The sequence below is a fragment of the Grammomys surdaster genome, unplaced genomic scaffold, assembly GCF_004785775.1.
Source record: "Grammomys surdaster isolate TR1022 unplaced genomic scaffold, NIH_TR_1.0 188, whole genome shotgun sequence".
Lineage (NCBI taxonomy): Eukaryota > Metazoa > Chordata > Mammalia > Rodentia > Muridae > Grammomys > Grammomys surdaster.
This window is the reverse complement of record NW_021604633.1, coordinates 11,059,644-11,079,572: the sequence shown is the minus strand read 5'-3', so window position 1 is coordinate 11,079,572 and position 19,929 is coordinate 11,059,644. Positions and strand designations below refer to the sequence as shown.

General features: G+C 38.0%; 1 protein-coding gene across 2 annotated transcripts in view; it reads right to left on the bottom strand.

Moving 5' to 3' along the window:
- Positions 1 to 19,929, bottom strand: part of Crppa (CDP-L-ribitol pyrophosphorylase A) — a 255,107-nt gene that overhangs the window by 157,044 nt on the left and 78,134 nt on the right. For both annotated transcript variants that reach the window (XM_028768829.1, XM_028768830.1), the window contains exon 6: positions 5,684 to 5,781. In XM_028768829.1, coding sequence (XP_028624662.1) covers positions 5,684 to 5,781 — 98 coding nt within the window. The remainder of the gene's footprint in view (positions 1 to 5,683; positions 5,782 to 19,929) is intronic.

Here is a 19,929-nt window from a genome sequence, read left to right as displayed (position 1 = left end):
TAGTTTTCAGTAGAACTTTTGTTACCCTCTGAATCTTTGAACAGTGTTCACTGCCTACACTCTCCATTCATTCGCCTGCACTTTTAGAACTGCCTTTAAGCTCTGCTTATGAGACTCTGGGGTTTCACAGAGCCACAGCTCAAACTCCTTCAGGCTCCTCCTGCAACCCAGTAAAAGCCTACCAGCTCTGTGGTGCAGCTCTTAGCACAGCAACAACCCCACTTCTTACTTTTCTTGTTGTGCAGCAGAGTACTGGACATATAAACAACCTAAGAAAGGATGGGCTAATTTGATCCCTGAGTCTGAGCAGTCACAGCTCATCGGCAGTGAAGGCCTGGCAGAGTTTAAGACAGCTCCTGTGGTAGTAGCAGAGACAGAAAACAGAAACCAGAGTGGGGCCAGGCTATACCTCTCAGAGCCTGTGATCAGTGACCTTCTTGCTACCAGACCTTACCTATTACAAGTCCTCAAAACTTTTAAAACAGACCATCATCGAGGTACCAAGTGTTTGACTGTATCTGTCTAAAAGGCCTTTTGCATTCAAACACAAGCAGGTCCCACTCATCAGTATCTACTTCCCTGAATCACCTCTGGAGAGCTTGTTCTCAAAAATTCAAGGCCCAGGAAAATAAATAAGTCAAAAGATGACAGCAAGAACAATCCTGAAGTCCTACAATTTAAATGTCAATGACATGTGCAGGAATGTGAGTATGGGGTAGAAAATGTGTTTTTCAGAATATAGGCTTCCCCATTTAACTTATAGCCACCTCATACATGAATTCGGTATTTTTCCATTATGTTACAGTTAGACATTTGGGTCACCCCAAGTGTATGTTACAAAATTTTTCCCAGGCAATTACCATAAGCATACCCAATCTCTTCCTTCGGTTTCAGTGGGAAACATTTCTCCTATTCATATCAATAAAACAATCCCCCCATTGTGTGAGGCCCAGCTCCACACCCACACTGATCTCCCCACAGATTTCAGCAGCGGTGACTTCATCATTTTTATATGCACTTTTCAAAGGCAGACAAAAGCTCTCGGGTGAAAAAAGTTACAATTTCCGCCATTTTGTGCTTTTCTGTAAATTATGGGCTGAAAAATCCAATGCCACAAGATAAACCTGCTTTTATAATGGGAGAGAAATCTACAGAAAAGCAGACAAATCCCTAACCAAGGAAGCCTTTCAGACTTAACGATAATCCCGTCAAATTTTAAAATGCCATACTGATTTTTTTCTTTCATCTGCCCTTGAGAGATATTAATTAACAAAAAGCAGTTTTCATTAACTAACAGTAATTGATGCACTGATTAAACGACCTTATACAAATTAAAAGCTGGACAGTTTCTTCTATTGTGAAATGGCAGGAAATGATGGGGTAGTTTTGAAGATAAGTGCATTTTGTACTGCACCGAGGTACAGAAAGCCACACAAAATTGTCAGGTCACAACAGTTAAAGAGGACAGACATCCCGATGGGGATCTGTAGTTAACAGTTAGGAAAACGAGAAGCCAGAGAGTGCTAAGCAGGAATGACAACTCATTCCAACATCCACCGAGATCTTAAAGGACACCCAAACTTCCAGTTTTAAAAAAACTGGAGTGACACGAAGAAGCATGAAAGTTCTCACTTTGCTAGGGATATTGGGGTTGTGGGGCCACCGAACTCTCAAAAGTATAACTTAAAATACTCTTGTGGGGCAGAGTATCAGCAGAGATATCTAGATTGATTTAAAAAGGAATAAGACCATGAAGAGCGAAAAGGTCCATGAGTTAAGAAGAGGGGTGCAAAGGTGGAGGTCTCAGAGAGAACAGAGTTAAGTGGTCCCTTCTCAGGAAAACAACTTCAGAAGGAGCTTTCAGCCACTGAGTTAGAAATTATGGGACAAGCTTGAACTTCCCCTTAAAAGGAGCTGAAACTGACTTTCTTTAAAAAAAGAATACTAGTGGGATCTAGAGGAAGCATGAGAAATGAGGAGAAAAAAAGAAAACCGATGTTCCCAGAAGTAGTGACGTACTCCAGGCAGACATATCTACAAAACAGATTCAAACTTGCCTAGTTGCTGCAAATGAAGCATTGTAGAAATGAAGAGTTGCTACAAAGGCTATAGCAGCCATTAAATGTGTGCTTATGTCTACAACAGAGAATCTGCACCATCAATATCTTTTATCGTACCTTTTCCACTTTGTAATGTAGATGTTCTTGATATAGTGCAGAAGCTGATCAATGTAGGCAGCAAAACTGACCTCTAGATGCTGACTGCTGGATGTCATGGCTGCTTCTCTACTGTTCAAATTCTAATCCTAACACCAAAGAACTTTTGGGATCATACTATATATGTTAAAAATTCATCATGTTACTTATAAATCCGTCTTGGAAGCAAAAATACCTCAATAAAAACACAAAATGATGGTGTTTAAATTTGATTTCGTCTTGAATGCTCTTGATTTCTCCGTGTATGATGGTTATGATTATGAGTTTTGCTGGGTATAGTAGTCTAGGTTGGCATCTGTGGCATCCCATGGGAGAGAGCCAACCCCTGACACTGGTAATGATACTCTGCTACACTTGCAGACAGGAGCCCAGCATAACTGCCTCCTGAGATGTTTCATTGAGCAGCAGATGGAAACAGAGGTACATCTACCGTTTAGAATCTCTGTTGAGAAGTCAGGTGAGGTGTAATTCTAAGTCTGCCTTTGTTTGTTACTTGGTCTTGGTCTTTTTCCCTTGCAGATTTTAATATTCTTTCTTTGTTCTATAAATTTAGTGTTTTGATTATTATGTGATGGGCAGATTTTCTTTTCTGATCCAATCTAACTGGTGCTCTGTAAGTTTCATGTATGTTTATAGACATTTCTTTCTTTAGGTTGGGGAAATTTTCTTCTATGATTTTCTTGAAATTATTTTCTGGTTTTTGGAGCTGGGACTCTTTACCTTCTTACACTCCCATGATTCTTAGGATAGGTCTTTTCATGGTATCTCATAGTGTTTCCAAATGTTTTGTGTCAGCAATTTTTTAGATTGAACATTTTCTCTGACTGAGGTACCAAGTTCTTCTATTATAGCTTCCACACCTCAGATTCTTGCATCTCTAACACTCTGTTGTTGATGTTTGCATCTGTTATTTCTGTTTTCTTTCCTAAGCTTTCCATCTCCACAATTCTTTGAGTTTGTGTTGCTGAGGAGACAGCTATGCCCTGAAGGTGTCACATTGTCCTGGCTTTTGTTGATTCTGTTCTTATACTGGCGTTTTGTCCCTGGATATACAGCAAGCCTCCAGTAGGCAGCCTTGTACTTCCAGTGGACGGATGAGACATCAACCAACCCACAAAACCTTCAACCCAAAATCTGTCCTGTGCACGAGATGTCCAGGGATAAAGAGGGAACTGAGATTGAGGGGATGGACAACTAATGACTAGACCAACTTGAGACCCATCCCATGGGAGGGAGCCAACCTCTGACACTGTTAATGATACTCTGCTACACTTGCAGACAGGAGCCTAGCATAACTGTCTCCCGAGAGCAGATAGAAACAGAGCCAAACCTCAGGTAGAACTCAGAACATCTTGTGGAAGAGTAGGGGATAGAAATGAGCAAGAGGAGGGGTCAAGGACACCACAAAAAGGCTAAGGAGTTAACTAAGCTGGGGAATCACAGAGACTGAACCACCAACCAAAGAGCATGCAGGGACTGGCCTAGGTGCTCTACACATTTGTAGAGATGTGCATCTTGATCTTCATGTAGGTCCTCAAAAACCTGGGGTGGAGGCTGTCTCTGATTCTGTTGCCTGCCAATCCATACCCTTGCCTTAACTGGACTACCTGATTAGGCCTCAGAAGGAGAGGATGTGCTCAGTCCTGCTGGGACTAGGTGCCCCAGGGCTGGGTGGTACCCAAGGGGGTTTTCCTTTCTTTGAGGAGAAGGCAAAGCATAATGGGGGAATGATTTGTAAGGAACAGACTGGGAGAAGGGGGGCTATGATCAGGCTGTAAAGTGAATAAATAAATAAATTAATTAATGGAAAAAAGGCAAAAAAGAAAACACAAAATTAATTAAACTATAATAGAATCAACTAGGCAAACAAAAAAATTTCAAAACATAAAGCTGTCATTAAAATGGTTGTAGAGCCAGAGCCGGGTGGTGGTGGCGCATGCCTTTAATCCCAGCACTTGGGAGGCAGAGGCAGGAGGATTTCTGAGTTTGAGGCCAGCCTGGTCTAAGAGTGAGTTCCAGGACAGCCAGGGCTCCACAGAGAAACCCTGTCTTGAAAAACCAAAAAATATTTAAAAAATAGATAAATAAAAATAAACAAACAAACAAACAAACAAATAAAATGCTTGTAGAAATCTTCAGTGGTGAAAGATATAAACAGTTCCTGTATCTATCACATGGCTTCTTCTGTTTTCCCAGCTTTAATAACAGAAGTTTAACTAGGAAGCTGGTCAATTCATAATTGATACAAATATATCAGTTTTTTCAATATCATGATTATCTCATGGCCACAATTGTCTTTCCTTTCTTCCTTCATCTTCATCTCTGATACTTATAAGAAACATAATTTACTAGCCTCTAGTATATGCTGGGAATTGAGTCTCCAGCTGTACCTGAGTCAGACTGTGGCACACAGCAACAAGCAGGGCTTTTAGAACATGTCACGTATGAAGATTAGGACCATGAGAAACACTCAAAAGCAGTGGCTCTCAATCTGTGAGTCACAAACCACACAGAGGTCATGTTGGGGGATGGTTTTGTGTGCTGTGTAAAAGATGTCTTTGTATTATTCAAATGCTTATTTCTGCATCTGCAGAGAGTTGAACACAGGCAGGAGTTTTGGTATTGTTATTTTTATGAAGCATCACCACTCTCAGTGTTTTTACAAACATTCTTTTCCATCACCTCTGATTGCCTAATAAGGAGCCAATCAACCAGTTAGCTGAGCAAAAGAGAATAGAGAAGGCCTTCGAAACTAAGTCAGGGGGTCCCAACAAGGAGATGGAAGGGAGAAAGAGAGGATAACAAGAGGTGTGGAGAGACCAGGAGGATTTGCCATAACATCACAATGAGGAGCAGCCATGAGGACACACATGGACCAGAGCAAGCCAGGGCAAGACAAGATGGCAAGTAACGGGACATTCGGCTGGGTATTAACAGCCTCGTTGGGTTAGAATAGCTCAGAACCTGCCAAGCTTAAGCTTGCAGCTTGTTAATAAAAATACCAGGTCTCTGTGTCTTTATTTGGGAGCTAAAACAGGATAGAAGGGACAAAGAAATGCCCATCAGTTATTTGAGAACAAGGGAGCATAGAAAACCCCCTAAATAATTACTTCTACAGGGTCATGTATCAGATATCCTGCATATCAGATATTTACATTACAATTCATAACAGTAGCAAAAGTATAGTTATGAAGTAACACCAAAATAACTTTATGGCTAGGGATCACCACTACATGAGGAAACGGCCCCAAAGTCTTGCAGCATTAGGAAGGTTAAGGACCCATTCCCAAGAGGAATGGGCAGGGGATTTAAACTGCTTCAATCCCAGTATTAGGAGAATGAAGGATCTTAGAGGAGGAGGAAATAGCAACATTTGGTTTGCGTGATCTGTGCGCCTTTTCAATGATGCTGCCTTTATACCACAAAAATGTGTGACAGTTGATCCAACTCATTCTTTGAATGCTTACATTCAGTTCACTTCTTAGCACTTCCTCAAGAAGTTGTCCTACAGATTCTTCTTCATCTTTTGTGTTCATGACCACACAAATCTCTTGTGAAATTTTCTCTGCAATTAGAGATAGAAAAGTTTTAAAATGTTATCATTCAAAGAAAGCACAGAACAAAGCCCTATTATCCTAAAACTTATGCTTGCTTGATTTTCATCCTCCTTGAGTAAGATGAGGGAGAGTCTAGCTCCAAGCTAGGTACCTACTAAGACATTCTGATTCTACTTACCAGACAGGCCAATGCATTCATAAAATAAAGGTTATATAATAACCATCCATTATGTACAGAGAGAAGTGAGAAATATTTTATATTATATAGATAGTCTATATTTTAAAGGGAATAACTAGAAGTGACAATCATTTGTGTAACGACTCCCATCCTTTTTTGTTCATAAGTAGTCTCCCAGATTCTCGGAAAATTTCACCTATAGGTAGATAAGTCCTTCTGGTCATGGCCAGAATTTCCCTGCCATGTATCTACATTGTCAATTCAATACAGCACACTTCCTGTTTGGACTCTTACCATAGCAAGTGAAATCTTTTCTCAATAGTTCAAGGCTTATATGAGACAGCTTAAAAGTTAAATTATGAACCATATGACACAAAGGCATTCACCTCTGAACTTTCGGTTCACTCTCCCAAAAGATATGAAGTCCTCCTCTGGAGAAGTCTGAGATACTAAGGAATATTGCTATATCTGTCAAGTACTGAGCCTTGAACTAAGACAACATAACCTAATTTGAAATAGTATTTCTCAATCGAATATTGGCTGAATCACCATTTGACCCTGCTGCTTCATACATGGGTAGCTTATGTAATACGTTTTCTACATGAATTTATCAATTAATAATTTTTTCTAAAAAAGCTTGAAAAGATAGATTGATAAGATTGTTATTTCTAAAATAACAGCACCAATTACTAATACTCCTGTTACTAATTCCCATTTTACAAACTGTCCTATACATTCACAAATCCATAGTACCATAGAAACCATGGTGACCACAGAGGAAAGAATTATTATGATTATGTATCCTGAAGTCAGAAGCCTTTATTACAGATAACTGACAGACTTTCATAAGATCCCAGGTTTTTTAGTGATAGAAAAAGTACACAAATTCAATTTTTTTACATTTATAGGACTATAGCTACCTTAGAGGATCAAACCATGGGTAGAGGAAAGGCATGGAACACTTAGTGAACCTTCAAACATCCCAGTAATTTTTATTACCACTATCTCACTTAATGGCTCAAAATAAGAATGTATGTATTATCTAAGTGTTATAATTCCTGTTTCCACACCAGTATAATTAAATACATGTCTGTCCAAAGACCACACCTTCCTACAGTGAAACCCAACTGGTAATAGTTTCCATAAACTGCTGTTCACATGCTCTTTGCTCAGACCCTTCAGTCAAGAAAAATAAGTATACATAAACAAAGTAATTCCAATGGATTGAGATTGACAGAATCCCTCTATTCTGCATGTGGATCTACTACACTAAGCTACACTGCCTTTCCATCACCTCATCTCTTTGGGGTTTTGTTTCCTTATTGATAAGGTTCTACTAATCCCCTGCAGATACTTAACCCTGATAAAATTTAGTTTGATGATGAATGGAAATGCTTGAGTCAGACTGTGTCATCCAACACCACCAAGTTAAGGAACACAGACTGCTGACAAAATCAGATAATTTTAATAATTAAATAAGATTAAAGCTTACTCTAGAAAGGTGAGTGCCCTTTGCTTAGGAGTGGAAGCAAGGAACTTGAAAAGAATTCAGAAAGAAGAAATGGAAATACGATAAAATAGGTTGAGGTAAGGAAAGGACCCATAAACACAGTGTGGTCGATAGGAAGCAAAGTGACTTGGAGGCAATGAGATGGTTTAACAGGAGACACTAGGGATGCTCGATGAAGCCAAGGTCACGGAGGTCCCCCTCAAAAGCCTGATACAAGGTAACCAACCTGCAACCAGAGTCGTTTGAAATGAAGTCAACACAATCAATAGATCATACTTGGAAGGAAACGCGGCTCTACGTCACCCTTACAATTACCTTATGTATATCAAAATATTGAATCTATGACTACAACATTTTCTGCCAACTCCGCGTTTAATGTGTCAGTGCAACAGTCATTTTTGAAAAGTTGATAAACTACAAATAGTTGAGGATTTTTCAATTAAAAAAAGGAACACATAGATTGTCCCATCCTTGTTCAGCCATATACTCCTTATGCAGTTATAATCTTTCTGTTCAATGTAAATTAACAGTAACAAAACTAAAGCTAAAAGCCTTCTGTCACCCTAAAAGGTATACTAAAAATGAATTCCAATTATATTTTGCATTTATCTTAGACTGTATTTCAGCTATTCTAAATACAGAATGTTTTTTAGTTTTTTTTATTCAGTTATTTATTTACTTTACATCCTCATCATAGCTTACCATTCCTTCTCCCCGCCCCTTGCTCTCTCTCACCCCCCTTCTGCCCACATCCACTCCCCCATTCATTCTCCTCAGAAAAGGGGAAGCTTCCCATGGATATCAACCAGTCTTGGCATATCAAGTTGCAGTTCTACTAGGGCACTGTCTTCTGTTGAGGCTAGACAAGACAGTCCAGTTAGGAGAAAGGGATCCAAAGGCAGGCAATGTAGTCAGACACAGCAATTCCCTCAAATTCTTCTGCATCTTTTATCCCTGTACATTTTGTAAGTAGGACAAATTGTAGGTCAAGGTTTTGGCCCTGGGTCAGTGTCCCAATCCCTCCATTGGACATCTTGCTGGGTTACAGGAAATGCCTGGTTCAGGCTCCGTGTCCCCATTGCTAGGAGTCTTAGCTAGAGGCACCCTCATGGATTCCTAGGAGTTTCCATTGCTCTAGCTTGTCCTAGAGATAACCTCTAATCCCATTGTCTCTCCCAGTACTCTCTCCCTCAGTTCCTCTCCCTCTCCATTACCCCTGTTCCTATCCCCTCCTCCTCTCCCACCCTAACCCTTCCCCCCATCCACCCCAAGTCTCTTACTCTTTTTCAGTGAGCTAAATACAGAACTTTTACTTATGAATCATTCATTGCCAAGAAAATTTTCCAATCAGTTTCCATAATTCTGAGCTTTACAAGAAGTAACAGGCTTAAAAACCCCACCTCTTTCAGTGATTATGATCCATCCCCATTTCTTGGTATTTTCCTTCATTATTCTTAAGTAACATGGTTTACAGCATCTGGCACACTCATTTTAGTTTGTTCTCTATTGCTCATTGGTAACACTTCAGTTGATCTTCTAATTTTACATTCTATTTCAAAATTATGCAAAATAATGCAAAATTATTTTATATTGACTTATAGCAATTTTGTTAAGTTTACTTATAAGCTCTAATCTTTATCATATATATATACACACATATAAACATAGGATGATTAAAGTCTTTTCTACTTTCAAAAATCATAATTGCATCTGATAATTTTAAATAAAATTTTAAATTCTGATTAAGTTCTGACATATTCATAATAAATAGCTAAACTAGTTGAAGGTGAGAACTGTTTTTTGTCTACTCTCTAGAGAACTGAATAAGACTGCAGAGTTCATAAGTAGAGTCACTATTTTAAATTATTAGAGTTCATAAGCACTATTTTAATGTCTTAAAATGTGTCTATATGAATTCATATGATTGTAAGCAAAGAGTGTCTATAATGGCTTCAATGTCCTCAGGAACTTAATGTTCTTTTCTCATTTGGTCATAATTACTTAAGCCTTTAGTACATGTCCTGATTAACTCTCCCAATGTATTAATCATTATATTAGCATTTTCCCAGAAAATTATTTGTTACAAAGTGCTATGTAACAATATATATGTATAGGACTAATCCATCAGCCACTTAGCACACAGTTATGTGGATGGGAAGAAAAGGACTCATATGGGAATCATTAAGTAAATGCCCCCCAAAATTATCATGTTGTGGATATGTGAAACCGGGTAAAAGCATGGAAGTTACCTGTGAGGGTCTTGTACCCTGTGATCTTGAAAACATTTTAGACTAAAAAGTATTCTCCCTTTATGAAACAAATAAGATACAAAGAAAATATACTAAAGTAAATTAAAAGAAATTAAAATTCCCATCCTTACACACGAAAGATGATGAGAGTAAAACCTAAGTGAGGAGGATCTAGATTCAAGGCCAAGAAATAATGATAAATGGTTGTGCTTTCTGGGTGGTCAGCTCATGTAATAAAATGTCCTACCATTTGTATATCATATCATACACTGCTCTGAGATAGAACAGCTGCTATCCTTATGCTTTCTATAGACCATATGTATATATCATCTATTAACATTGGCTATTTCTCAATCTGTTCTACTCCAAGACCAGACATTCAAAACCTCCAACCAGCTCTTTCTAACTCAGTGCCTCTGCCTGGATGAGTATTACTCCATATTCTTCAAACGCACAGACTTATTGTACTCAACAAGTTTCTAGCCAGCATTCTGTGAAGTTCTAAAAGTGATCTGACGCATAGCCAGATTGGAATCTCTGCTTAGCTGACAGAGATTTTGGATAATTTGGGGATCATAAAAGCTTCCCTCCTTTAAAAAAATATGCTAATTACTACCATAGCTGATTAGCTTCCCTCCAGCAGTGTAACTCTTTTGAGGTAACATTTCAGTTTTCTTTAATCTTTTTCCATAGTGTGGCAACTGGAGGATTGTAAGTTTAGAAAGACGTGGTGAGCCACCCATGCACTGAGTCTTTCTACTTCTAATGTAAAACTATTTTTTAAAAAAAACCTAACAGCTTTATCTGCATGTCTCACCAAGATTTACAGTTCAGCAATACACCAAATCATCTCCCAATAATCTAAAGATGATGTAGGAAATAAATAACATGTTTAACAGGTAAGGGGTACTGGACAAGCGTTCAATAACCAAGTTTTATACAAATTCAATTCAGTATCTGAAATGCTGCTGGAAGTCTTAGGTTATACCCTGGTAAGGTGTTACAACAAATGAGTTGAAAGATAGCACTAAAGATCAATTTTTAAGAAAAATCAGACACATCACTTTCTACTGAGCTACCCCACTTTATACTGTCTACATAAATACAGTCTGAAAGAAAAATGATGATCATAAATGGGAATATATATTTAAAAATCTTTGCTCATTACAGAAATATTGATATAATTAGCATTTACTTCTTGAGATGCTAGAGTATGTACTATCGAATAAATCCATGGAATAATTGTGGGCCATTCTAGTTTTATTATCCCACTACGTCAGAACCAGGGATCACAATGACACAGGAAGATGGCTCAGTGATTAAGAGCACACACTGTAAAAGCAGAAGGGCCTGAGTCTGAGTTGCCAGCATCCACAAATATGTCCAGGCATAGAGTGGCAGAAACAGGAGAATCATTGATGCTTTCCTGACTCCATGGGGCACTGAGGAATGCATTGTAAATTTGAATGACTTCTACTTTTGAATACGATGCAGGTCTGGACTGTGTAAAGATTTGGGTGAAACAATAACCTGAATACGCATCAGTCCTTTTAGCCACTCTGTCTCTTCTCATTCACAAAGCATCTTGGGCTGGGGAGATGGAAGAGTCAGCAAAGTGTTTAGCACATGAGCCTAGATTTTAGGACCCCTCTATACACACACACACACACACACACACACACACACACACAGTGCTGGGGAAGGAGGAAAGGAGAAGAAATAGAGACAGGTCTTGGTCGCCAGCCAGTCTTATCAGTCAGTGAGCTACATGTTCAGTGACAGACCCTACCTCAAAAAAATACAGTAGAGAGCAACTGAGGAAACACTAAGTATTAACTTCTGAACTATACAACAAGGTATTTGTCAATTTGAATATTTTTTCAGTTATGAATTATTATTTGATTCCTTATATTTCTACTATCCTTGAGATTGTTTCCATATTTCAAGAGGATTGATTAGTGTAGCACTTCCTTAATTGGTGCTTTAAAATATTTGTCAGATAATTAAGGGAGAGAATAAATTCCACTGGTCTTTTTCTTTGTTCATTCTTGAACACTTTTTCCTCTAACCAATCTTGTGTCAGTGGTGGCCATGCCATGAACAGCAACTGTGTGGAAACAGCAGACCCTGAATTATCTCAGAAAGGCACATTTCCCACGAATCAGGAGTTGCAGTGGCTTTGAAACTTGGGTGAGCACTGTTACTGTTCTTCTACTTCTCCTGTTGCTAAGTTCTGGCCATAAACAGAGACATTGGAAATGTGAGGAAGTGTAGCAAGGTCTCATTTTTCCAGAACATTGAAAGGGGAGAAGGGATAGAAGGAATATGGTGGTCAAATAGTACAAACTCGGTTCCCAGGTGTACCCTTTGAGCTGTCCATAAATTTATTAGATCCAAAATATCATGCTGTAGAGTCTCAGAGTGGTCTAAGTGATAAAGAACATACTTTATAGGCCACTGAGCAACACCGCACGCCACGGATCCACATAAAACCACAGAAGCTTTGAGAAATGCAATGGACGCTGACAACAACACAAGGGAGTTAAAACGGGGGCTGTGAGAAACTGTGAATTTACTACTGAAACACTAATAATTTGAACAGTACCGAAAGTTTTACAACAGACTATAACAGATAGTATCTTATATTCAGAATATTAAATATAAACAAGGTTGCATGGTATCCAGGGAATTGGGAAACTTTCAACTCCTTAGATAAAGACTTTCAGTATAGGTAATTTTGCTGGGCTCACACATATATGTTGGAATTATCTAACAAATATTTTAGAGCACCAATTAAGGAAGTGCTGCACTAATCAATGCTTGTGAAATATGACGGTCACATGTGATGTTCTTTTAGGAAGGTTTAACTCAAGTGCTATTGTAACAAAAATCTTTCACGAGCAAAAAGAGTTATGGGTAATAATTCTGAAAGTTTCTGAAGGACTAAGATTTAATTTGTGATACTCATCTAATTTTTCTTCAGTTAAATAAAGTCAAACACTAACATCACTCAGTTCTACAGACGAGAGAATCCAGGGCTACACAGTCACTTTTCTGTGACACTTCAAGTCCAGGCCTCCTTTTCCCATGGATTGGCGTCTCATACCAAAACTTTGGAGTTCACAGGTAGATAAGAATTGTGTTTAATCCACAGGTAGTCACTTCTAGGTGTTTGGCACCGGAAGCTCTAGTCCATCCAAAGTAAGGGCAGTATCTATCATCTACTGTTGAGGCCTGAGACTCAGAGTCCAATTTGAGGATTAACTTTCAATCCTTCAAAGATGAAGAGTGATATTAAACAGACTCTACAGAGAGAAACAGTGAGGGGTACATGCCTATAGTCCCAGGACATGAGGTCAAAGTCAGCCTGGGTTCCATAAGAAGATCTTGTTTCTAGAAGAAAAGGAGAAAGCAAAGAATGGCCCTGCTAAGCCTGGGTACACTTCTTAGTGACATATGAAAGTTCTTTATCATTAGGCCAGGTAAGGCTATTGTAGATGAATGGGGAAGGAAGGCAGCAAACAAAGGAAAAAACAACCAACAAGCCATGACTACAAGAAACTAGTCAATAAAGTCTTGCAAGAACACTAAATAGACAGCAGGGCCTTCTTCACACAGGAGAAAGCCATGCTGACCTGTGGACATTGCAACTGAAAGACAACCACATGGAGGCATTATTTAAAAAAAAAAAAAGATGTCACATCTAATCAGATCTTACCACATTTTAAAATGAATCACAGGGTACAAAAATGAAATTTACTACCTTAGAACTGAGCACAAACAGTAAGCATGTAGTATCTTGTCTTAGCACAGATTAAGGTGGAAGCCACATACATGTGTTACTACACTCTCATAGCATATATTTTCCCCTTTAAGGATATGTTCATTCCAAAATCAGAAAAATAAGTTTGAAAAAAATTCTCTTCTAAATTTCAAGAAATGTCAGGGTGCTTATAAAATGTGCCATTGCTTTAAACAAAAATAACATAGTTAGGTTTGGGGCTTTCTGTAATACCTACCCTAGAGGGAAGCATAGATGGCTAGCTTCTATCTGTTACCACCTTACTTTCTTGATGCTTAGTAGCTCGCTGTGACCTTTGACACTTTGAAAATGACAGATCTCCTTGACTGTACTTGAACTGGCATTTCACTGATGACAAATTAAGACAATTATAAATTTAAACAAACAAGCAAACTATACTTTCTCTAATCTTGACCCAAATATTTCACTTTCTAATTTACATCTTTCTTAACAATAAAATGCCTGGGAAACAAAGCCCCTTTTAAATTATGTTACGGCCTTCCTATTCTTACTAATGAAAGCTTGACGCAAATGTTCTTGACGCAAATGTTCTCACATATTCACACAAGATACCATCACAGCACTGTTTCAAGAGAGTAAAGAACAAAAACTTTTATAGACAAAGTCTTGGTATTAATAGGGGAAATGTGGAAAATTAAGTATCAGTCAAAAGCCAGAGACATCAAAAAGCAAGGTTTCAGAGTAAATCTCAGCTGTCATTTTGCATTGTCCAAAGAAACATGTTCAATACAAATGGCACCATCACCAAGAGTTTAACAAGAAAACCCTGACAAGGACATGCCACAGACAGAGAGTGGCCCGGGTGCACCCGGTGGAAACCTGACTTCCCCTTGCTCATCTTTTCAACTACATTCAAAAGTTTCAAAAGAATTTTGCACTTAAAAATCACAATGCCAAGTAAAATTTAAAAGACCCTTACGAAATTAAACCATCCGGTTTCCATGTGCGTAAGACACAAAAGCCAACACAGTGAGTTCTGTTTCCATAATGCTGAACTAACCTTGTTCATGTGCAATTTTTCTTCTTCTTTCCAGTCAGAGCCTATTTAAAAGGATCACTACGCCCTTTCATGCATGTGCACAAAGGAATTCAAACGCTGTGCTGTCAGCAGAGTTTTTTAAAAATGTGAGGAAGAAACAAAATATAAGGATATAGATTTGGCCTTCCTAAAATTGTGAAAGAAATGCACCTGTACATTGATGTTTAAAAACGGGAGGTGGAGACGGTATTTTCCAAATAAAATATAGATTTATTAGCCAGTAAAATATCAGACAAATAAATTGCCCTCTAAGTAAAACAAAAGGAAAACAATACACAATGATCAGGAAAAAGAAACCAATCTTTATATGAATTAATATTAACTAATTCTAACTAAAAGCGGCTTAAAAATCATTTTCAATTTTAACTTTTTTTCACTTTTTACATAAATTATCTAATAAAAAGAGGCACCATGAGCCATTTTCATAGCATAAGTTTACTCAAGTTTGTACAATTATAACCAGGAAAGAATAAAATGAATTTTTATAACACCCTTTCATCACAAAACAGAATGGATTATAAGGGTTCCTGAAGGGCAATATTGAAAACATAAATGCATTCTGTTAATGAAAAAATTCCATAGGGGCTCTCTTCTTAGAAAACTTTTAGCATATTGACCCTTTTGCCAAGATGTGGTCAGCATATTAAATTTAGTGTGGTTGGAGACTGTATGGTTTGTGGACATCTAGATAAAGTAAGCTAGGACTGGAGTCTGTTACCACTTTAACATCTTTGGGGTTTGTCTGAACTTGCAGAACAGGCTTGGGTGGGCTCAAGCAGTTTGTGGACTGGGTGGGAAATACTGTCGTCCTTTGTTCAGTGGTTGTTTACAAACGTATCAGTCAGCCTAGGGTTTTGTTGTACTAATTAATCACAAGACTCTGAAAAGACTGTTTTCATTTTCATTCAGAATAAAAGCTGGAAAGAGTTAAACACTAAATAACAGGACCAAATTTAACATGCTACCTTAAGAAAAATAAATGTTGGGGTTGCATTGTTTTATGTAAGAATAACAGTAATTTGTAATTAACTGCATTTTAGCACAGAATCTATGAAAGACAGCCATAAGGACACCACTTTCCATACAGCTTTCCTACTAACCATGGCACCCTGTAAGTAGGAACCCATGTAGGCAGTTATGCTGAGTTAAATCAAGTTAAAAATTAGCAGAAGATCAGAATTAGATGGGGACTTTTATTTCTAGTTGGAGATCTAAGTCATACAAAATCTTGCCTGAAATTAATGACTGAAGTCAAATATTAATGAAATAAGATTTTGTTTTCCTGACAATGAGGTTTCCATACTAAACCAAAGATGGAGAATTGATTATAAATTAATATGGAGTAAATACTTTATTTATATAACTAAATCTGTTATTCTAGTAAGTAGTAAGTTTACCAGTACAAAATGTTCTTGCGTCTGACATAAGACTGTTTTATTTTTCCTAGCAAAGTTTTATAGTGTGAAAAATACTAAATGAACAATAAAATAGTCACATCAAACCACTTGCTGCCTATTCAAGGAGAGAACAGCTGAAAGATACCAAATTACAGAATCCGCAGCATACATATCACAGCATGTAAAAAGTTACAAGTTTTACCCTAAAATAGGAAGGTGCTGTTTACAAAGACCAGTTTTATAAAATTTAAAAAGTAGCCTTAACAACACACAACTGATCACTTTAAACGATTCTTCTGTCATTCCATTTTTATGTTTGTTCTATCCCTGGGCATGTCTAGAAATTTACCAGTTAGTTATCATTTGGAACATATGTGATGTCATCAGCAGTTACTCTAGGAAAACTATTAGAAGCCGAGACCTTTATTCTCCAGAAGGTCAGCTAAAGACACAGTGCTGAATGAAAGAAAGGAATGGAGGCTGGACAGGTGGAATGTAGAAACTGCCAGGGTGCCCACTTAGAGAGCGTTTGGATCCAAGATTGGTACCACCCTAATTGACAGCATGAACTTGGGAAGATAGAATCTAAAACTTAGACAACGTCTAATCCAATAGCCATTTTTATTCAGGGCCTCAAACAACTTATAGGCTAAGGGAACTCTGAGTGTTAAGCAAGGTCATGTGAGCCAAGTTCACTTGAGTACAAGTTGTATACAGTCACAAGGGCAAGGTCATATGAACTTAGGCTGCATACAGTCACAAGGACAACTCTTGCTTAGAAGCACCACTCTGAATAATAGTGGGTAAGACGACGAGTCATCTAAAGTAAACCCACTTTTATAACACACCAAGGAGGGCTGGAAAGTACATTCTGCAAACAAACCTATGTTACGGAGGAACAGAGGTTATAAGACATTTGCCTTTTTTACTTGGAGTTTACTCACAAGCTCAGAACTCTCCTCAGACAGCTTGATCATGGATCATGTTCTTACACCAGATCAACTTTCCTGCTCAGAAAATAGGTCTGCATAGTTGGGGGTAAAAAGAAGACATGACCCTAAAAACAAGTAAGCATATCTATAATATATATCTGTATTCCAAATGTGGAACATGTTCTTTTCAATTTTGACACCAAGAAGAAGATGCTTCTACCCCATTTCCCTACCCATACGATTGGAGGTATAATATCTACCATACATTATTACATTATTTTAAAAAATAAATGAGTTAAGATGCCTGTTATGAGTGCTATATTCCCTCAAACAGCATAGCTACATTACAACAATATTTAATGACACAGGGATAGACGAACAGAAAGGCCAAATCAAGATATATATCTTTTACAAGCAGAAAGACCGTAATGTGGGAAGGGAAAGCCATACATTCCTAAACTATAAATCTTCAAGGAAAAAAATGTGCCTGTATATGTTGCCACAAATTATTAAACCCAAAGCAATATCAGCAGATAGACACGAAACAAAACAGGAGACATTCTTCCATGTTTATTGAACCATGGTTCTGAAGCAGATTCAAATCACATTGACTTTGTGATCAACACTGAATCCACTAAGTTCTTAAAATAAAAAGACCTATTTTGTTATTTAATTTCATGATAAAATGAGCACTGAACTTAAACTAACTAGAAACTTTGTGGTGTCTATCACATTGAACATAAACATTTATGCATCACGAGTGTCATTTTGTGGTGAATCAAATTTTGCTGGTGATATAACAAATGATGTATTTTTAGATGCCCTGGACAGACAATACTTTTCCAAGAAGACATGAGTACTTAATAGAAATCTAGTTCCAAGCACAAGATACCTCCCTATGACTTAGTACTCTGGGAATCATAATACTACCTAAGTCATTGATCGGGAAGAGATAAAGAGCTATAGACAAAATGCTCCAAACAGTGCTCAACAAAAAAGCTAGAGCCCAATATATGCTGGGAATCAGTGCTTACAAGTATATTGTGAAGCCACACTGTGACCCCCTCTACCCAAGAGACTAAAGAAAGAAGGAAGATCACAAGCTAAAGGACAGCCTTGACAACTTAGACCCAATGTCAGAATAAAAAAGAAAAAAAGGGAGGGGGAGGGGGTCCTGGAAATGCAAAGTCCATGGTAGACTACTTGCCTAACATTTTCAAGGCCACGGTTGCTTGGATTCAATCCCAAGTACAAAATAAATGAAATAAACCACATAAGAACTTTGACCATTTATTAAAAGTGATTGTTAATTTTACGCAACTATTTGATGGAGAAAGGGCTGTCCAAATAGCTGGTGAGCTCTGATTGTATCTGTGAGAGAACTGGAGTTTCTGGGAGAGGTCAGCATTTTAATGTGCATACAAAACAAAGAACTGATCCTCATCAACATGGGGAGAGGAGCATTCATTTGATCCAGGGTCTGGCTAGAACAAGAAAACAAGAGACAGAAGGAAGAATTCTCCTCCCTCTTTGAAGCTGAAACATCCATATTCTACATTTGGTCTCAGTTTTAGTCCAAACAATAAAGGATATTCTAGTTCTCTGATCGTTGGGGTTTGATGGAAACAATACAGAAGACTTTCTTGGGCCTCAAGCTTGCAGATGGTCATGGATAGAAAAACAGGGAAGACATGAAAAGGGAGAAGAGTACCTCAGGACTCTGCTTGAAGACTCAAGCAGGTGGGAATCAAGCATTCCAACACAGCTAATGTCATGTACTATGAAGGTTGTTAATGTGGAGATAATATTCATTTTATACAGATACTTAAGAATATTAAAACAGCAATGAAACATGCTTCAGGCACAAATATATACACCCCTGAATATTGCTTTATTCCTCTCCCAGATATTATCTGGGAGTCTCACAAGCAAGACCATTAACTTTTGTTGACAGAGGAAACATCTTAACTTCCCATGCAGTTCTTGTGATCTTGGGTTTTATGGTACCAAATGGAATTTGTCCTCTATCCTTTTGTCTGCACATCTCAGGAACCACCCAATGATCTCATTTAGATTCCTTAGCAATTCTGGGAAGATGGAACGTCAGAACCCATTGACATCAAATACATGAGAAGCCCACACCCACACTTGGCTTGTGTACTCTTTCCCTGAGTACTTTTTTTTTTTCTAACCTATTACTGAGTAAAACACTTACTAAACTCAAATTGTGCTTCATTTGTGACTGTTTCTAAAATTTTTTGCAGCAAAGTCAAGAATCTCAACTTCACCTTAGTGGAAACTTGGAAAGGAACTCTTGGGGGCAACAACAGGGAGTTTCATTGATCTGTGTCTCTGGCTCATCTTCCTACCATTACTAAGATGAATTTCTTCCTGTATATCTACACTTCTATGTATTGTATTGTTTTCCCTGGATAAGTCTAATTTATATAGTTGAAGAAGGCAAGCTTGCAAATAAATAATTTGAATAGGCTTTTGCTAACCACCTTGTATTTAACAATTTGTGTGCATGTGTGTGGCAAGAGTGCATATGACTGTACAGACGTCTATAGTCCAGACACTGGGTGTCCTAGTCATCTGCTTTCCATCCAGCAGTATGATATAGAATCCCTTAGAAAACCTGAGCTCACTGATTGACCCTGGCTGGCTGACCACTGGGCTTCACCGATCCTCCTCTCTGTCTCACCAGCACTGGGATTACATGTATACACTACCATACACTGCTGTGTCTCACAACTTCAAAAGTCCAAAGGTAAAACTCCAAGTCTTCTTCCTCCTGTTTCCAAAGATACTTCAATTATCAGTGTTGGTACTTAGTACAAGTCATGAAAGAGGTAAGGAAATACAGATTTGCAAGACTCTAAACTTGAATTGCAGTAGAAATATTTTATATGTACATGACCTCTATAAGAGACTCTAAGGAGCAGCCTTAACCGATGTTTCTCAAATATGAATTACAATGCAATTACCTAGGGTTCTTACCAAAACAGATTCTGATTCACATGGAATC